Source organism: Geotrypetes seraphini, chromosome 7, assembly GCF_902459505.1.
Source record: "Geotrypetes seraphini chromosome 7, aGeoSer1.1, whole genome shotgun sequence".
Taxonomy (NCBI): domain Eukaryota; kingdom Metazoa; phylum Chordata; class Amphibia; order Gymnophiona; family Dermophiidae; genus Geotrypetes; species Geotrypetes seraphini.
Genome location: NC_047090.1, coordinates 116,017,491 through 116,037,843, shown reverse-complemented (window position 1 = coordinate 116,037,843; position 20,353 = coordinate 116,017,491). Strand labels below are relative to the sequence as shown.

Here is a 20,353-nt window from a genome sequence, read left to right as displayed (position 1 = left end):
TTACAGTGTTTATCCTCTTCTTAATCTTCTCCCCACCATGCATCTCATCCCTTCAAAATTCCCTTTTCGGAAGTTTAGCACCGTGGCCGTCATTCTGGACTGATGTTTCGCCCCTGTTTCCAAGTTGAAGCAGATCATATTGTGATCGCTGTTTCCCAGGGTCCCTTCTACTTCTACATCTTGTGCCGATCCTCGCAATCCATTTAGAATTAGGTCCAGAATTGCATTTCCTCTCGTGTTTTCCTTGACAAGTTGTTCCAGGAAGCAATCGTCTACCGTTTCCAGGAACTTGGTCTCTCTAGCACAGCCGGAGGTACCTAGGTTCCAGTCTATCGCCGGATAATTGAAGTCGCCCATGATAACTGCGTTGCCTCCCTTGCAGTTCCATTTCATCTCATCCGTCATTTCTTCAAGTTCTTCGGACTGTCCTGGGGGTCAGTAGTAGATGCCTATCCTTGTTTCCGGTCCATTAGCTCCCAGAATTTTGACCCATAGAGACTCTAACTTATCCGTCTGTTGTGGCATGTTCTCTCCAGTATATTCAATCCCCTCTTTAACGTATATGGCAATGCCTCCTCCTTTATGAGTCACTCTGTCTCTGTGGTATAGTTTGTATCCCTGTAGCACCGTGTCCCAGACATTTTCATCAGTCCACCATGTTTCCGTGATGCCGATGATGTCAACGTTTTCCTTTTGTGCCACAGCTTCTATTTCACCCATCTTACTTCTAAGGCTCCTTGCGTTCGTGTACAAACATTTGAGTTTGCAGCCTGTTCCCTTCTTTAGTATCCTTCCCTCTTGTGTCCCTTTTGATCTGTCTTGTCTGCAATCTGGTGAGTCTTCCCCTCCATTTTCCTGCCCGGTATCCTCCGGGTATACCGGTTCCCGAATCATCAACTCTCTTTCTCGGTTGAGTTTGCAGCCTGTTCCCTTCTTGAGTGTCATTCCCTCTCAAGTCCCTTTTGGTCTGTCTTGTCTGTGATCTGGCGAGTCTTCTTTTCCATTTTCCTGCACGGTATAATGGTTAACAAAAAGGGGCTAGGGATATGAAGTTATAAGGTGAGGTGGTGGACTCTTATGTAAGACTTCCATTTGAGCCAAGGTGGCTGAGGGTTCAGCCATGACTTTGCTAAAGTCCCTTGAAGTCACAATATTCCTGTGTCTGTTGAAAGTTTTGTAATATAAAAACAGCATCAAGATTACAGAACCAGTGCACTGGAATATAGGAAAGTCAAGACTTTGAAACCAGAGCAAAATAACACACCTTTCATCCCTCCTTGTCTGTAGAAACATTCTCCTCTAAGCAGCCTTACCTGCATTGGAAGGTTTGTCATATGATACCGTCTCATTTCTACTCATAGAAGAGAGTTTCACCGTTGAAATCTTTTTCTCATCTAACCCAGAACAGATAATAACTGAGAAGAAAAATAAATAAATATACAAATTGTAAGAAAGACATTGCTAAAATATATAAGCTATACTTTGATTATTAAAAAAAAATTCCTAAAGCATATCAATGATGTCAATGTTTCAAAACAGCAAGATAAATAATTCCATTCCCAACATTAGTGAAGCCTATAAATGGATAATGGCACATTATGTTACAGATAGTAGATATTGCATGTAAACATTGATGTCATGTCAGACAGGCAATTGCCCAAAAGAATAGGCGACGAGTACAACTGGTGCAAAATGCAGCGATTAAACTGATTTTCAGACTGAAGAAGTCTGATCACGTAACACCTTGCTACCGACTACTGCATTGGCTGTCGATGGAGGCGCGTGTGAAGTTTAAGTTCGGCTGTTTTTGCTTTAAGGCACTATTCGGTTTAGCCCCCAAATACATAACTGACCTTTTCTCTTTCTCAGCCAACAGACATAAGAGAAGCTCACACTTGAACTTTGTTTCCTCTCCAGTTAGAGGATATAAACTTAAAAGACATCAACACCTTCTCTCACATCAGGCAGCTTATAGGGTAAAGATCTAGATCAATTGCTTACGCCTACTACATATGGGGAATTTAGGAAACACCTAAAAACATATCTGTTCCTAAAGTATTTAGGCAGCTGACCTGTACAATTCTTACTCCAAAATAACTGCTAATCAATACCTGTTAATCACTAGCTCTTAACTCTTTTTATTCCACTCAAGTTGTACCATCTTTTAATCATTGTAAACCGCATAGAACTTCATGGTCTTGCGGTATATAAACTGTTATTATTATTATCTAAATCAGTAAGCATGAGCACACCAGCTGTGTAGGTGTTGGCTTATGAGGTTTTTCCTCCTGTGAATAGTTCTATCACAACTGAAGTGAATTTGAACATGGTTTAGTGAAATTGTGTTTTTGCTTTTGCTACATCTTTTTTAGTTTTTCAGTAAACATTTTCCTCATTTTATCATAGTTGCCCCTTTGAAAGTTAAATGCTGTTAAGGTAGATTTCCTCAGTGTCTTCACTCTGCTTATTATCTCAAATTTAATCACAATTGCCATGCATCTCCAAAACCATTAAATCTTGCACCAAGTCCTACATTCTGCCAAGGACTAGATCTAAAATAACTCTTGTCAGTTCTTTAACCAGAAACTTCATGAAGCAGTCATTTATTTCATCTAGGAAGTTTACTTTTCTAGCTTTTCATGATGTGATATGTATCCAGTCAATATTGGAGTAATTGAAATAATTTATCATCCATTATTATAGTATAGCCAAATTTGCTAGTTTCTCTAATTTCTGCTAGCATTGCATGATCTGTCTGTTTGTTCTAGCCTGGAGGATGGTAGTTTATCCCTAGCAGTATTCTTTCCTTTCACACATGGAATGGACGCCAGCCATTCAGAAAGAGGTGCGGGCCCAGGCAGTAGCACAGAAAGCATGCTCCTGCCGGCCCATACACCGCTGGACCACAAGGCTTAAAGGGCATTTAAAAAGGTACTGCAGGGAAGATTGCATGCAATCGCTGCTACCAGAATAGTATGGAGGAACACGGGGAAGAACAAGTGAATAGTAATGAAAGGGACTGCATTGGAGGAGGGAAAGAGGGGAAACGATGCCAGCACTGGGGGGGGGGGGGGGAAGGCCGGGGAAATATGTGGCCTTGAGGTGAGGTGAGATGGAGGGAGGGGATCTTCAGAAGAAGGGAAGAGATAGGAGAGAAGCTGAACATGGGGAGCGATAAGAACATAGATCAGAGATGCTGGGTGAGGAGGGACCGCAGGGTCAGGGATGCACACTGTCAATGGTTGGGAGAGAGTAGGAACAGTGGAACATAGAGGCAATGCTGGAAAATGGAGGAGATTAGGACACTGAGGGACAATGCTGGAAAAGGGGCAGATGGGGACACAGAGAGGGTAAATGCTGAACATGGAGGTAGGATAGGGATAGGGACAGGGACAGAGAAGGAAGATGCTGGGTAGGGAAAATAGGGGTGCAGAAGGAATAAGGATGGTGGACCTGGGAATAGAAGAAATGTCAGAGGGATAGGAGACCCTGCACAGACAGATAAAAGCAGAAAAGAGATCCATGGAGTCAAAGTAAGTTACCCAAAAACCCCACCAATATGTTCAAACAACAAAGGTAGAAAAATGTATTTTATTTTGCATTTATTAATTTAAATGTTAGCTTTTGGAAATAAACATCTCTGATATCTTGCATTTTAAAAAAAAGGTTCTGCAGGGTGGGGGTGTTTTAAAAAGGTACTGGGAGGGGGGGAGGAGGAGGAAAAATGTGTTAATTGGCTGTGGCAGATCTCCCAACCTACCACCAGAGGTGAGGGGGGGGAAGGTTACATTTCAGGGCAGTAAGACAGGGTACAGAGCCTGGCAGGTGGACAGGGTTCAGAGCCTGGCAGGGAAGGGGGGACAGAATGCAGAGCCTGGCAGGGAAGGGAGGACAGGGTGCAGAGCCTGAGTGTGGGGTTGGTGCAGAGCCTGGCAGGGAGTGAGGGAGGTTGGATGCACAGTTTGGTTCAGAATGGTTTTTTCCTTGTTTTCCTACTCTAAATCTAGGGTGCATCTTATTGTCAGGTGCGTCTTATGGAGCGAAAAATATGGTAACTTTCTGTGTTGCAGGGTATGAACTAAGTATAAATGTGTCTGTATTGAAAACCATCTAAAAAAACGCTAACTCTGTATTGTAACACCTTTACAGAAGCTCATACATTTAACACCATCACAGAAGCTGATGTAAACCGTTCTAAATTGACTCCCCAGTCATTAGTAGTGTATAGAAGCTATCAATAAACAACTTCTAGTGCTAGTGAGCGTAAGGGATGAACCCTGGCAGGCTGCCTTGGCTAAACCACCCACAAAAAAATCCAATGAGATACTTGGGCATTTATTTAAGCACCAACCCTTCTGTTATTTATGCAACCAATGTAGGAAGAAACTTGGCAGCTATAGAGAAGCTTTGTCAGAAGTGGTGTGACCTTCCTTTGTCATTACTTGGAAGGGTGAAAATGGTCAAGGTCCCTAAATTACTATATCTCCTGCAAGCTGTTCCCATCTAGATGACAAGAAAGGATGAATATAAATTCCATGTTATAATATCATGATTTATTTGAATAGCGAAAGCACCCAGAATAAGTATGGCTAAGTTAACCCTGGATAAATCCCAAGGGAAGTTAAATGTTCTGGACATACGTCTGTACAACATGGCCGCTATTATGCAATGTATTCATGAGTGCTATACTGGGAGAGAAAATATTTTTCTCCCAGGGTGGGTAAATGGTTGGAGTCAGCCTTTTAGATTTTTCAACTTCCTTCATGCGCAGAAAGGACAGGGCATTAAATATAGGGATGTTTCAGTTTGTGGAACCCTTTAGAAAGCATGGAGATGGTGGAGGAAGAAACAGGGCCTACCCTTTGAGGTCTCCCCATATTTACTGCTAATTTCCCTCCCAGCTGGGGACAATTGGTATTCAGAGAATGGGCAACTAAGGGATGTACCTCTCTGGAACAGCTGTTAGCATGACCATGAGGTGTTTTGAGGCATATTTCATCCTGGGAGTGGAGGGACCTGTTTGGCACATACAGAGGGAACTTGGTTATCACATATCCCAGCGCCATGTCATGCAAGGATTTGACCACTAGCATTAGGCCGTTGATGACATGCTGGAGAAGTATGTTCTTCGTGTGAGACCGTTGAATATTGCATTGCAGTAATCCATATGGGAGAGAACTAAGGCATAGAGTAGTTAGGTGAAGTCAGACTCAAAAAGTAGTTTCTTATTTTTCAAAGTTGTCATAGGTAGTAAAATGAGGAAGATACCACCTGAGAGATATGGTGTTGGATATAATACTGGTATTTCTATACCTTCTTATCACATGAAAGTTGGACCCAAGGTAGTTCATGACAATAATCAATAGCACATAAATCAAAATCAAGATTTGATTACAAAGTTCTAATAGTTTTCAAATGTCTGTGAACTAGGGAATATTAACCCCAATAATAATAAGTTGCTCCAACAGTATAAGAACATAAGAATATAAGCAGTGCTTCTGCTGGGTCAGACCAGATGTCCATCATGCCCAGCAGTCCGCTCACGCGGCAGCCCATCAGGTCCAGGACCTGTATAGTTATCCTCTATCTATACCAGTGGTCTCAAACTCGCGGCCCGGGGTCCACATGCGGCCCGCCAGGTACTATTTTGAGGCACTCGGTATGTTTATCATAATCACAAAAGTAAAATAAAACAGTTTCTTGATCATATGTCTCTTTAGCTATAAATGACAATATTATTATTAAGACTTGGCCAAAAGGAAAGATTTATAAACTATGAAGAGTTATACCTCATGCAAAACTGTCATTTCTTTAATAAGACATTAACTATTTTTTCTGCGGCCCTCCTAGTACCTAAAAATCCAAAATGTGGCCCTGCAAAGGGTTTGAGTTTGAGACCACTGATCTATACCCTTCTATACCCTTTTCCTTCAGGAAATTATCTAATCCCTTCTTGAACCCCAAAACCGTACTCTGTCCTATCACACCCTCTAGAAGCGCATTCCAGGTGTCCACCACCCTTTGGGTGAAGAAGAATTTCCTAGCATTGGTTTTGAATCTGTCCCCTTTTAATTTTTCCAAATGCCCTCTCGTTCTTGTAGTTTTCGAAAGTTTGAAGAATCTGTCCCTCTCCAGTATTTTTGTGGAGTTCAGATAATTTAGTAACTGGAAAGCCTCCAAACCCCTGTCGAGCTTGAGGGGCTGCATGCTGTCACAGCATCTTCCTGATGAACTCCATGGGAATAGGAGTAGGAGGGCAGCCATATGTAATTCAGTCATGGAGATCTCTTATAATTTGCTAGTTATTCTTTCTCTAGTACTATAATTTGATGCTATATACTCTCAGGGAATATATTAACTTGAAAAAACTAGTTTTGTTAATTGATGCTTGTAATTACTGCTCTGAGCCACTGATGCTTTCCATGTAAGACATATACTGTGCATAACTCTATGACGTGCTGTGTGCCTTCGATTTTATAGAAGGAGCGGGAAGGAGATAGGTGATGGCACAAACAGCAGTGTGCATTTCCTATGATAAGAGGGAAGTGTTGTGTATTAATAAAATCCATGTGTCCTTGAAAGGTAATGCATAACAGAAAACACATGATTTCATGCAGTGGAGATGCTTAGGGAAATAAATGTGTTAGTCTAGTTCAGCATGTAGAAATAAACAAGATTGGCAATATCACAGAGGAAGTGTTCACAGGCTCAGCCTCCAAGGAAGGGGAAGAAGTCACCTAATGGTCAGTCTCTACAAAGCATACTGGGAATCATGCTCTGTGACGGCTGGGCTGAATGGGGATAATAAGGGGATTATGACAAACAAACAAAAAAAACCTCTCTTAGTAGTACTACCCTGTTTCCCTGAAAATAAGACCTATTCCGAAAATAAGCCCTAGAAGATTTATAAAGATACTTCTAATATAAGCCCTACCCCAAAAATAAGCCCTAGTTAAGATTGACCCGTGAAGCCCCACCCCCGACTGTCCCCGACACTCCTTGACTCCATCCCTCACACTAGTGCTACCCGATTCGCTGAAAAAAATCGGACTCATCAATTCAGCAACCCCCACCCTTCTGCTTTAGGAGACTTCGGAGTGGAGGTATGTCAGTCTCACGGTGGGAGGGTCAGTGGAGTTCTGCTGCACAAGGGAATGGATGAGAGGGGAGGAAGAGGGGGGAGAGGAGAGAAAGGAAAGAGGAAGAATTGAGGTAGAGGAGAGGAAGGGAGAGATTATTGTTGTACATGAAAAAAATAAGACATCCCCGAAAATAAACCCTAGTGCATTTTTTGAACTCAAAATTAATATTTTCGGGGAAACACGGTAGTAGCAGCAAAGGAAGGCTGTAGCATGGTAAAGGTCATTCTGGAGGCCCAAAGGAGTAGAAGGAAACTGCTGTACCCAAATTATTTTCAAAAGTGTTGGACTAATGTTAATACATTTACTTTTATTTTATTACAATTAAATCTTTATTGATTTCAAAGATAAATTCTTAACAGTGTTATGGCACACAAAATCCTTCTAATACAACTCCTTTTCATAGACATCATTGTTACCTTTTTGTTCCCCCCACAAGAGACTAGAAATATAAGAAATGAATTCCATGTTTCCTATGTACATTGTTTGATTTGTACATTTCCTATGTACACTATTTGATTTTAAGCACACTTAGGTGCCCGATGATGGTGTGTAGGTGGGGGCTTGGTTGTCTCCGCCTTGATGTGAGTAGCGTTGGAGAAATTCTCCCGTCGCTGTCCCTTCACACTGAGGGCACCTAATTTCAATACATTGTAGTTAGCTATTTATTTGGTTAGTCAAGTTGTTTTTCTTCACCGCTACCACTGTGGGAACCCCTAGACTTTTTGTGCCTCATTGTCGAGTCCTATGTACATTAGGCATTTTTAGATGCCAAATGGGATAGTTTTGAAAAGACAGCTAAGTCAGAATAGAGACGTCCAGCTCATAGGCACCTATTCTGTAAACTGCGCCTAATTTTAGGCGTGCTTTAGGCGTCCTTGTGGTGCAACTGGAAATCAGCGTTACTTAGGCGCTACATAGGATAATAAAAACACAGTAAACCATGTTTCAAAGGATATTTATAATATATTAGTTTCAGGGAGAGTTGATCTGGGAACATCAGTGTGCATATTGAAAAAATGTGATATGCTTACATGCTAACTTTCACTCTAATCCACTGTGCTAGACAATGAGCCATACAATGATAGCAATTCTGATTTGATTATACTACTCCTTATAGGTAGTGAATGGCAATTAATTCTGCTAGGAGACAGAACAAGGTAGATCTCACTTTCCTGTTATATCCTTTTTCTTCATTATTTCAGAATTGTATACTTCAATAGTATAAAACAAAAAAAAGTCATAAAGTATGCCATGTTAAAAAGGAGAAGTAAAAGATTACTGTTTGACTGAGAGGGAGTTGATCTACAAATGTCAGTATGGAAGGGGGAAAGCTTCACTCCTGTGCTACACAGAAACTTGTATAACAATGGTATCATTAGCTCCTATAAGAAGTGTAAAGCATAGGACTTTGAGCTCCCTATAGGCTTCAAATAGACATGGTTTAAGCTCCAGAAAGGCTTTAGCATGATACATGCTATTTAGATCATCCAATCAGCTTTCTCTGGACATCCCACAGACGTTATTTGAGAGAGGTTTGCTCTAAATAACACTCTCTTTGTCATGAAACATTGCTACAATCAGCTCATTCTTCAAAGCAAACATAAAGCCCATAACTTCAAATGGCCAAGCTTAAAAACAGAATAAAACACAGAACAGACCTGAATGTGGCTTCTAGTTCATTGCAAATGAAGGTATGCAGCTGCACAATGATGACCTCATTGTGACATCATCAAAGTGCACCTGCAAAGTAGAATGCCACAAGTAAAAGACAGGCCAGGAGTTGAACTCACAACCTCTGGAAGATCAGTACAGTGCTTTTACTCATTGAGCTATAGCACCTTCCACTCCAGTTTCTCTGACTTCCCTGTCATATTGTAGCTTAGTGATCTGCTAAGGTAAAATCTGCTTAGCTATCATCTCACAACTAGCTGAGACAAAAGACTGGTAGCTCAATGGCTTAAAGCACTGCTTTCATTGTCCCAAAAGCCAGAATCTCAAACCAGGTTCAATAAATGTGTCATGGATTCAAATACTGCTGTTTTTATCAAAAGCAAACTCAACTTTTGGAATAGATTGTGCTGTTTGAGTTGAAAATTCGATGTGATTGGTCTGTAGCTTGTCATTTTTATTAAAATTAGTATTTTGTCAGCTGAAAGACATAAGGGAGTCGAACCCAGACCAGGCTCACACCCCAACATTCATTCTAACCGCTCTGCTACAGAATCAGACATAAAATCATAGCAATTCTAAACTGCATTGAAATGAAGCATAAACTACATTTAGACCAGTTTTTGCTTCACCTACATTTTCCACACTATTTAGGCGTACTCTGTCGCCTAACTAGCATTTATGTGGTTCCTATCCTTAACCACTCCCACGTTATGCCACGTCTATAAACTTAGACGCGACTATTCCCTAAATCTGCGTCTATCTCGTGTCTGTGTTCTATGGATGCCTAATCGACGCCTAAGTCCCAATTAACACTTGTTAACACCCTTAAATCGCTCATTATCCACTTAAAATGGACACCTAAAGCACGCCTAAAGTTAGGTGCAGTTTACAGAATCGGGGCCATAATGTCCACAGTGGGTGTCCGTTTTACATGTATTTTGCAACAGGAAATATGTCAGGCTTTCCTGTTCGAAAATACATGAGATGGATGTCCATGTGCTGAGGACGTCCAGCATGAACAGCCATTTTACAAACTGGAATGGCTTAACGTATGAATGGAAAAAAAGGGAAGAATGGCCACACAGAGGTCCCTGTGTAGCAGGGGTGTCATACTCAATCACATAAGGGGCTGAAATCTAAAACACAGGCCAAATTTTTTATTAAGATACTTTTAGTCTTAGTAGAAGTATAAGGTTACAATCTCTCCAACCCCATGCTGGCTCTGTGGTGTAAACAAAATAAATAAAACAGACTTTTCCTCTCTTTTAGGTCCTAGTTCACACTTGCCATCTAACACCAGCTCTGACAGGGTACACATTTGAAATCTGAAATATTGTAATCACAAAATAGGAAACAAATTATTTTTTTCTACCTTTTGTTGTCTGGTCATTATTCAAATCATGTTGATCCCAGGCTCTGGTTTCTGTTTGTCTTCTGATAACTCGCTTGCCAGAATCACCTGCCCATTTGTCGTTTTCTTCTTTCTCGGTGCTAACCATCCATCTTCCATCTCTGTCCTTCCTTTCAGTTTCCCTTCCCTCCCACGGAGGTCTGGCATCTTTCCTTTTTTTCGTCTCTGTCCCCGCAGCTGCAGCGATGGACCCCACCATCCCCAGATCCACCATTTCCTTTTCTCAACTACCCTTTCATCCAGCATCTCTCCCTCCTTCCCTACCACCCCAGGGTCTACCATCTCTCCCTTTCTCTTCCCAACTACCCTCCTATCCAGTAGCTCTCTCCCCCCTTCCACGCCATCCCTTGTGTCCAACTTCTGTCCCTTTCTGTTCCTTCCCTCCCTCCATCCTATAATGTGAACCGCCTAGAACTCTTCGGGGTATGGCGGTATACAAAAATAAAGTTATTATTATTATTATTATTATTGTCCACCATCTATCTCCCTCTCCTCTGTTTTTAGACTCATTATTTCTTTCCCTCCCCCCACCCTCAGTCTGGTATATGCACGTCTCTTTGGACCCTCCCCCCCCCCCCTGTGTGTTTCTTTGGCGCAAAGAGATGATGGTTTAATGCTTGTGATTGATATTGAAATACATATATGAGTGCCCAAGTGCAGCACAATTGTGTTAATCGTGTGCAGAGATATAGATGGCATTTAGAGCATGTTGATGTCCATTAGCACACAGTAAACTTTAGTAAAAGGGCCCCTGAGGCCCGAATTCTCTAAATGGTGCTGTTTTGTTTAGGTGTTGGTAGGCACCCAAGCTCAGTGAAAATGACATTTTTCACTGATTTTCAAAGTGCCAGAATTATACCTCTGTAGGCGCTGTACCATGCCTAACACCACTATAGGTGTGGCTAATGCTGGAAGTGACATTAGGCATCATACAATGCCTACGGAGGCACGATTCACATCAAAGGTAGACACTGGAGATGTAGGCCTGGCAAACCCCGGCCTACATTTTCAACACCTACCTTTGCCAGAGGCGTGATTCTCTAACCTCATGGCGCCTTTTATAGAATCACACCTTGCGGTGCCCAAGCAAACTTAGGTGTCACTAGGTGTCCTAGACTAGGCACTACCCTACCGTGAAGCGTGGAAGTGGATCTCTTGTTTTGGTGGATCGATTTTTCACTCCGTCAAAAATGACAAAGACTAGGGGACACTCGATGAAGTTACAGGGAAATGCTTTTAAAACCAATAGGAGGAAATTTTTTTCACTCAGAGAATAGTTAAGCTCTGTAACGCATTGCCAGAGGATCTAGTAAGCGGGGATACTGCAGCTGATTTTAAGAAAGGTGTGGCCAAATTCCTGGAGGAAAAGTCCATAGTCTGCTATTGAGAATGACAAGGGGGAAGCCACTGCTTGCCCTGTATTGGTAGCATGGAATATTGCTACTCCTTGGGTTTTGGCCAGGTACTAGTGACCTGGATTGGCCACCGTGAGAACGGGCTACTGGGCTTGATGGACCATTGGTCTGACACAGAAAGGCGTTTCTTATAAAATGTGCCATTTGGTTTATTGACAACCGCACAGAGCAGTGCCTACAAGTTAGGTGTCGCTAGGTGCTGTTTAGAGAATCAGGCTCTGGGAGGTTAATTTTCAACAGTTATGTATGTGGATAGATTGCAACTCCAAATCCAAAGAAAATATTGTACAGACCTGTATTTACCTTATCAGGCTACTAAATGTTGAAATCTATTGCTTGCAATGCATTCTCACTATTCACACATTCAGTATTTGCTATTTTACCTATTCACAGGGTGAAATCACAATAGTAATTATTTTACAAATCTTTGGTTCCAAAATTTGTTCTGTCTACAAAATGAAAGGTATATGATTTGTTTATAAGTTATGGCTCTTAGGTATTCCTAGCTTTTCTTTTTGTTGCCTGCACTAAACCTTCCAAGGTATGTTGCAGGATACAAGAGTCAAATTTAATGAACTGTAACAACAGACCCAAGTAAAATAGCTTTTTTCAAAACTGCCCACCCAAAAAACATGGTGGTATAAAATATTTATAATAAAACTGGATGTAAATTGCTGATGGACTATATTTTGCAGTTACCAGGTGTAATGTGGAAGTACGTGTATTATTCTTGATACAGAGAAATTAACAAATTATGAATTATTAGTTGCCACATTAATGATGGTTTCTAAATGGAAGCAAATTATGTCTCCTGGCGTGTCTGAATAACATGCCAAAGTGTGGCATTTGCTGGAGATGGAGCATCTCTCCTTCTTTGCTGGGATGATTTATCTTCCTTGAATCGCATTTGACCTCCCTTCTGAGTTAAGCAGAACAGACTATAGCTCACAATATACCTGGGGAATTATGTATGCTTACTCTAAAAATTATCTCTGTTTTCTTGGCTTTCCTGATCTTTAGAAGTGTTTGTTTTTAATTTAGCTTTTTAAATCATGACTATATATCTCTTTATACAATATATCATACATGTTAGAGGGTAATTTAATAACAGGGCACTTAGGTAAATAGGTGCCTATTTTATAAAGCTGCATATGTGGTGTGTGGTGCAGCAGTTAAAGACAAAACCAAAAAGAAGAAACTGCAGAAACAATGTCCATGATGCAGGATTTTATTCAGTCAATTAAAATATGTCACAATCCGAGAATCCACATATGTATTGAAAGTTGGATTCTCAGATTGTGACATATTTTAATTGACTGAATAGAATCCTGCATCACGGACATTGTTTCTGTAGTTTCTGCTTGTTGGTTTTGGTTGCAACCCCTTCACTGCAGAATTTTTGGATTCTTTTTTTTGTTTGTTGACACAGTGGTTAAAGCTACAGCCTCAGCACCCTGAGGTTGTGGGTTCAAACCCATGCTGTTCTTTGTGACCCTGGGCAAGTCACTTAATCCCCCCCATTGCCCCAGGGACAGACAGGGAAAAATGCTTGAGTATCTGAATAAATTCATGTAAACTGTTCTGAGCTCCCCTGGGAGAACAGTATAGAAAACTGAATAAATAAATGCCATAGAAATAGCACCTAGATTGTGGGGACTGATATTTACGGCAGGAACCAACACACATAAATGTCAGCATGTGAAGTAGTATGTAAATTCCTCCCTGAGCATTCCCACTCTACAAGTACTTGCCAGTTTTCACCACACATACCCTTAGGCATGAACTAATTTTATAAGAGATACTTTACAGACCAAAAAGATTCAGACAATATCCTCTTGTCGGCAGAATGGAATATACAATTGATCTGATGGAGTTGATGCAACTTCATTGGTGAGATTCATACTGCATATTTGAAAGGTATTAATATACAAACAAACCTTATCCAGAGACAGGAAGGTGGAAGAATTAGAGGACATTTAATTTAGGTTGTGGGGGGGCTGACTTAGGAATAGCATCGGGAAGTACTTTTTCTTGGAGAGGGTGGGTGTTAGATACTTGCAGCGCCCTCCTGTGGGAAGTGGTGGAGATGAAAATGATCCTGGGACAAACACAACGGAATCCTGTGTGGAAAGAATGGACCCAGTACTTAGATGGAAACTTCAATCACTGGGAAGCAAAAACAGTGCCGGGCAGACTTCTACGGTCTATGCCCTGATCATGGCTGGCTAGATTTAGATGGGCTGGAGTGGAGCTTCAATGACAGCTTCAGTAGGTGGAGAGCAATGCTAGTGCCAGGCAGACTTCTACAGTTTGTGCCCTGAAAATGGCAAGGACAAATCAAGATCAAGTATGCATATATAATAATGCATCATACCTTAAGCCAGTGTCTCTTAAACTTTCTCGAGCCGGGGCACACTAAAGGTAGCGGCCATGGCTTGAGGCACCCAGAAGTGGGCGGACGACGCCCTGATGACATCATCACGATGTCCGTGCATGTGCAAAGGCCCTTCAGATGGGCCCTGAAATGTCATTAGGGGGTGCCAGCAGGGAAGAGGGCCAACAGCAGTGTTTCTCAACTACAAGCTAAGTACTCCCTAAGTCTAACAAATATCAACTGAGTACCCCAACCACAGACCTCCCTAGGCCCACCCAAGCTCTGCCCCAGATCCCATCCCCTTTACTAATTGTAATGCAATTTTTTCCATTCATTTTTCATATACACACAATATACACAGCAGATATAAATTCTCAAAACTGACACATTTCAATCACTATATTGAAAATAAAATCATTTTACCTACCGGCTATCCTCTCTCTGCAATCTGCTGTAATTAGCTTTAAAGTCAGAGGACGCTAGAGAAAAGGGGGAAACATGCAGGCCTTCGGCGAATCGGGCAGCACTGGCGCTGTACCGCGTAGGGAAGTCAGCTGGCAGGAACCTCTCTTCCTCCTCAGTGTGCCGCGGCACACTTGGAATCTCGGAAGGCACACTAGTGTACCTCAGCACACAGTTTGAGATACACTGCCTTAAGCTATCTTGTTGGCCAGACTGGATGGACCACACAGGTCCTTTATCTGCCTTCATCCACTGTTACTATGTATGATGTTGGCTTGGCAGGGCTGGGGAGGTAACTTGGCTTAGGATTAGAAAGGTAGAGGGTCTGATAACTATGGGATGAGGAGAGAAAACATCTTGTACTAAATTTCATCCCAAGTGTTGGCTAATTTTTTGTTTTGATTTAGTTTAGATGGTCATTTGATATACTGCCTTTTAGTCTTTGCCAAAGAAGTATAAGGGAGACCTCACTATAAAGAGGTTCCAGTCCCCTTGAGCTTATAAAAAACTGAATATTAATCCTTACCGAGTTCTGGTGCTGCCTGTTTTGGGACTTCTGAAAGATAAAGGCAAAAATACTTGCATTTTTAATACAAACCCTATCATAAGAACATAAGAATATCCTTACTGGATCAGACCAATGGTCCATCTAGCCCAGTATCCCATCTGCATCGAGTCACAAATAGTTGGAAAACCCCCAAATAGTAGCAGCATTCCATGCCACCGATTCAGGGCAAGTAGTTGCTTCCCCCATATCTATCAACAGCAGACTATGAAACTTGTCTAAACCTTTTTTAAAACCAGCTGCATTAACTGCTCTTACCACATCCTCTGGCAACGCATTCCAGAGCTTAACTATTCTCTGACTAAAAAAATATTTCCTCCTATTGGTTTTAAAAGTATTACTCTATAACTTCATTGAGTGTCCCCTAGTCTTTGTAAATCTTGATGTAGTATATAAAAAAAAAAAAATCGATCCACATGTACCCGTTCTACACCACTTAGGATTTTGTAGACTTCAATCATATCTCCCCTCAGCCTTCTCTTTTCCAAGCTGAAGAGCCCGTTAGTCTTTCCTTATACGAGAGGAGTTCCATCCCCTTTACCATCTTGGTCGCTCTTCTTTGAACCTTTTCTACTGCCGCAATATCTTTTCTGAGATAATGAGACCACAACTGAACGCAATACTGAAGGTGAGGTCGCACCATTGAGTGATACAAAGGCATTATAACATGCTTAGTCTTGTTTACCATCCCTTTTCTAATAATTCCTAGCATCTTGTTTGCTTTCCTGGCTGCCACAGCCACAGCCACAGCCACAGCCACAGCCACACAGTCTTTCTTAGTTATTTTCCTTGTAGGGAACAGGTGTGCCTGTCCAGAGACTATACAAAGGATATACAGCCAACCTTCGGGACCCTTCATGATGTTCTGTGTGCATAGGGAGTCTCTGAACAGAAAATAGCACTATCAGCCTCTTTGATTTTTGCCGCAGATACCAACAAAGAATATTGTGTAACCACCCACAGTTAAGTTTTGTGGCAGACACTAGTCTTGCATGTCATCACAGTACAAAAAGATCTCCACAGTAGTGTTGCCCGATTCACGATTCGAATCGGTTCACCGATTCACTTTGGGTGAATCGATTCAAATCGATTTAAATTTTATAAAAATCGGCTTCCCGATTTAGACCCTCTCCCCTCGCTCCCTAAAGCAGGAGCGGCAGCGCTGCTCTTGCTGGCTGGCCGCTGCCACACCTGTTTTAGAGGGCGAGGAGGGAGAGTCAGTCGGGAAGTGCTGCATACAGCTTCCCTCCTGGCCTCCCTGAAGGACTGACATCAGAGGCAGGATCGCGGTGGAGGAAACAGCTCAAAGCACTGCAATGCAAAGACGCTGTAACTGCGATCTTTGGCTGCAGGCTGAAGCTGTAAGGTAAACGGTTTGAGGAGGCCAGGGGAACACTATGACAATCCTGCAACCCCAAGGCTTGTCACAGAGAGATTTGGGAGGAATTACAAGCCCAGATGCAGGAGGGCGAACCAAGTCAGAGCCCGGGGGAGTAAGTCAGCTGACTATCCTGTGGACTCAGGAGAAAGGGAAGAAGGTCCAGACAACTGGGACTTCCCTGATAATGTACTGAGATCAGACAGTAAAGATTGGCCTTATGATTTTACAGAGTCTGTGAAGCAGAAGGCAGCACAGCAGGGTGCCTGGAGAACAGTTCAAGCCAAGGGAAGAAAACTTTCTCCCCTGCAGCAAAAGGGGAGTGGTTTCTTCCCTCAGCTTAAACGGAGTCTCTCTAATGAGCTAAGGAGAGCAGGAACAGGGCAGAAAGGAACCAGCAGTTTCCACAGGATAGCAGCAGAGCCGGAGCCAGAATCCCAGCATGAAGCTGAACTAGCCTGGAAACAGCCAATGCCCCTTTCGCTGACTGATTGGGACATGAAAGAGGAACAGGTTAGAAACTCTCCTTTGGATTCATGTATGCCTGAACCAATGTTGATAGGAGAAAGCTATACCTCAGGTGAAACCCAGAGTGAGCCAATGGAGATTTCCTGAGGAAAAGGTGAGGGCTGGGAAAATGTTTTTCTGCCTACTGTTTCTCTGCTCTCATGCTGGAACCTGGGGAATGCCTAACAGGATGTTAAAGTGATGTAAACTGCCAGGTTGTGTTCCTATATGCTGGATGTGAGAAAAGCACTAGAGCTGATAGGATGTGTTTAGCCTAGCTTACTTAAGCAAACACTGTGCAGGGAATTTGCCTAAGGTGTCTCTGATTCCTGATACCAGACCTCCTTTCAGGCACAGCTGTCTGCTAATTACATTAGCAAACTGTGGGAGGTAATTTAACTCAGTGTGCTTTTTGAACTGGATAAAGCTCCAACTAAAAGGACTGTTCTGTTTGACCTACATTATCTCCTGCAGTACAAACGCAGGAAAATAGTTTCCATATAACCAGGTTCAGCAGGACTGCTTAGATTGAAAGAACCTTGGACTTTGAGGGCAGCTAGCCCCTTTAATGAATGCACTCTGGTGAAGGAAAATGCTTGTACTATGAGGCATTTAGGAAGTCCAGAGTAGTGGGAATTATATTTTTGATTTTGAATGAACTTTTTTCTTTGTGCAAAATTTATGTTACTGGTGAAAACCAGGCTTGCCTGAGTTGCCAAGGCCAGTGGCCCAATAAAAGCTATGATTTATTATTGAAGCCATTCTGACTGCTGGAGTTTTCTGTGCCCAAGAACACACCACATCTAGCCCAGGAAAACCATAGGGGTATCCAGCCTGCAAGGTAGCCCTACTTTAAAGGGGCTCACGCCAGGTGTTAGAAGTGTGTCACTGCCTAGTGTTGGAAAACCGCTCGGCCAGAGACTAGGTGGTGACAACACGAAGGCCTTCCCGGGGGGATGCGCAGTCTTTTGGGGGATGCGCAGTCTTTTGGGGGATGCGCAGTCTTTTGGGGGGTGCGCAGTCCTTCAGGGGGTGGGACAGGCCTTGGGGGAGTGCAGGCCTTCAAGGGATGAACAGGCCTTTAACGGGGAACAGGCCTTTAACGGGGAACAGGCCTTTAAAGGGGGGGACAGGCCTTTAAAGGGGGGAACAGGCCTTTAAAGGGGGGGACAGGCCTTTAAAGGGGGGGACAGGCCTTTAAAGGGGGGGACAGGCCTTTAAAGGGGGGACCGGCCAGGGATGGTGGCATAGGCCTTCAGGGGGAACAAACAGGCCTTTGGGGGGGGCAGGCCTTTGGGGAGGGCAGTCCTTCAGGGGGTGGGACAGGCTTTGGGGGGTGCAGGACTTCAAGGAGGGAACAGGCTTTTAAGGGGGGGGGGGACAGGCCAGGGATGGTGGCATAGGCCTTCAGGGGGGACAGGCAGTCCTTGGGGGGGCAGTCCTTTAAGGGGGGGGTGCAAGGTGCAGACCTTTAAGGGAGGTAAAGGCCTTCAAAGAGGGGACAGGCCAGGGATGGTAGCATAGGCCTTCAGGGAGGACAGGCAGGCCTTCAAGGGGGGGACAGGCCTTCAGGGGGGAGGTGCAGGGCTGCAGGCCTTCAATAGGGGACAGACCTTTAGGGGAGGGGGGCCCTGGTGTAGAAGTATACGGAGGGAGGGAAAGGGGGTTCAAAGAGATGTGCATATGCCGGACTTTGGGGGGAAGAAATAATGGGTCTAAAAATTGAGGAGAGGGAGAGAGATGATAGACAATGGGATTTAGGGAGGGAAGGAACAGAAAGGGAGACAAGTTGTATACAAGGGATGGTGTGGAGGGGGGGGATAGAGATACTGGATAGGAGGGTAGTTGGGAAAAGAAAGGAAGAGATGGTGGACCCTGGGGTGGTGGGGAAGGAGGGAGAGATGCTGGATGGAAGGGTAGTTAAGAAAAGGTGGATCTGTGGATGGAGACGAAAAAAAAGAAAGATGCCAGACCTCCGGAGGAGGGAAGGGAAACGGAAGGGGAGGACAGAAATGGCAGATGGATGGTTAGAACGGAGAAAGAAGAAAGGAGACCCTGGCAAGCAAGTTATCAGAAGACAACCAGAGCCTGGGACCAACAAGATTTGAATAATGACCAGACAACAAAAGGTAGAAAAACTAATTTTATTTTCCAATTTGTAATTACAATATGTCAGATTTGAAACGTGTATCCTGCCAGAGCTGCGTGGGCTAGGATTTAAGAGAGAGAGGAAAAGTCTTTTTTGTTTGTTTATTTTGTTTACACCACAGCACCAGTGTGGTTAGGAGAAGGCAAAGGGGGTGAAGAGGCTATAAAATAAACCCACCAGGATGTTTGAAAAAAACACCCAATTGGGCAGGAAAATCGAATCGAAAAACCAATTCAGTAGGCTGAATCAAATCGAATCAAAATTTTTTTTTCCTGAATCGGACAGCACTACTCCACAGTCCCTATTAGGACAACTGATTAATGGAGAGACCAGAAGACATGGTTTTACAGGTTTGAGGCAAACACAGAAACTGTTGTAGATTGCTTTTGCTACTTCTGGGGAAAACATACCATAAATATTTATAAAATTACCTAAGTAACAAACAACTCTACAACTAGCTTCACATAAACACTTTACTGTGGAGCACTAGATTATGTAGTGTGGATGGATGGAGATGTCCATTGTTGCACAAGAAAGATGCCTTCATCCCCAGCAGCAAGACTGTATATTCCCTGTATGCTGGAGTTTGTTATCAGCAATAAAGGAACAATCTTATGTACTGTACAACCCATTATTCTCATTATCTCCTTTCAAGTGTGCAACCTAGAACTGAACCGCCGAAGGTGTACCACTACAAGTAGGATTTGTTTTCTTGATGAATTGGGCCCTGAGTAATAAAATGAGAGGACACACACACACACACACACACAGCTAGAGATTCCATAGCAAAGCAGCAGATGAATCCAGACTAGTGGGTATAGCTCACATCGACCAGCAGGTGGAGATAGAGAACTGATTAACAGTTGGCCTTAAAGCCTGGTGTTCCTCCTGTTGATCCAGTTTTGCTCTATCTCCCAGCAGGAATGGAGCTTACTCTACTAGCTCCTGGATTCTGGCTGGGGCCGGTTTAGGTGGTGTTCCTGTGGCTTCCTCTGTTGAGACTCGGTCTCTTCAGCAGGACAGGGGTGCCTGGCTGAGCGGTGCCGGCTTTGGGAGCTACACCTGGGCCCTCCCAGGTCCCTTCTCCACCCTCCCCTCCGTTTGTTTGAGCGGGTTCTTGGGCCACTGCAGGAGGTTTGTGCTTAGGTTTCTTCATTCCAGTAAAAAAAAAAAAAAAAAACGACTTCCTGCTTGTGCTGAGCCGTGCTGTGTTCGTGTGGCTTTCAGGCAATTACCAGCTGTAACCCGACTGCAGTGCGAGCGGGGGACCGGTTGGTGA

At 43.2% G+C, this 20,353-nt stretch overlaps 1 protein-coding gene across 5 annotated transcripts in view; it reads right to left on the bottom strand.

Moving 5' to 3' along the window:
- The window catches only part of LTK (leukocyte receptor tyrosine kinase), a 257,225-nt gene that overhangs the window by 139,606 nt on the left and 97,266 nt on the right, over positions 1-20,353 (bottom strand). For all 5 annotated transcript variants that reach the window (XM_033953192.1, XM_033953193.1, XM_033953194.1 and 2 more), the window contains exon 2: positions 1,314-1,415. In XM_033953192.1, the coding sequence (XP_033809083.1) occupies positions 1,314-1,415 (102 nt within the window). The remainder of the gene's footprint in view (positions 1-1,313; positions 1,416-20,353) is intronic.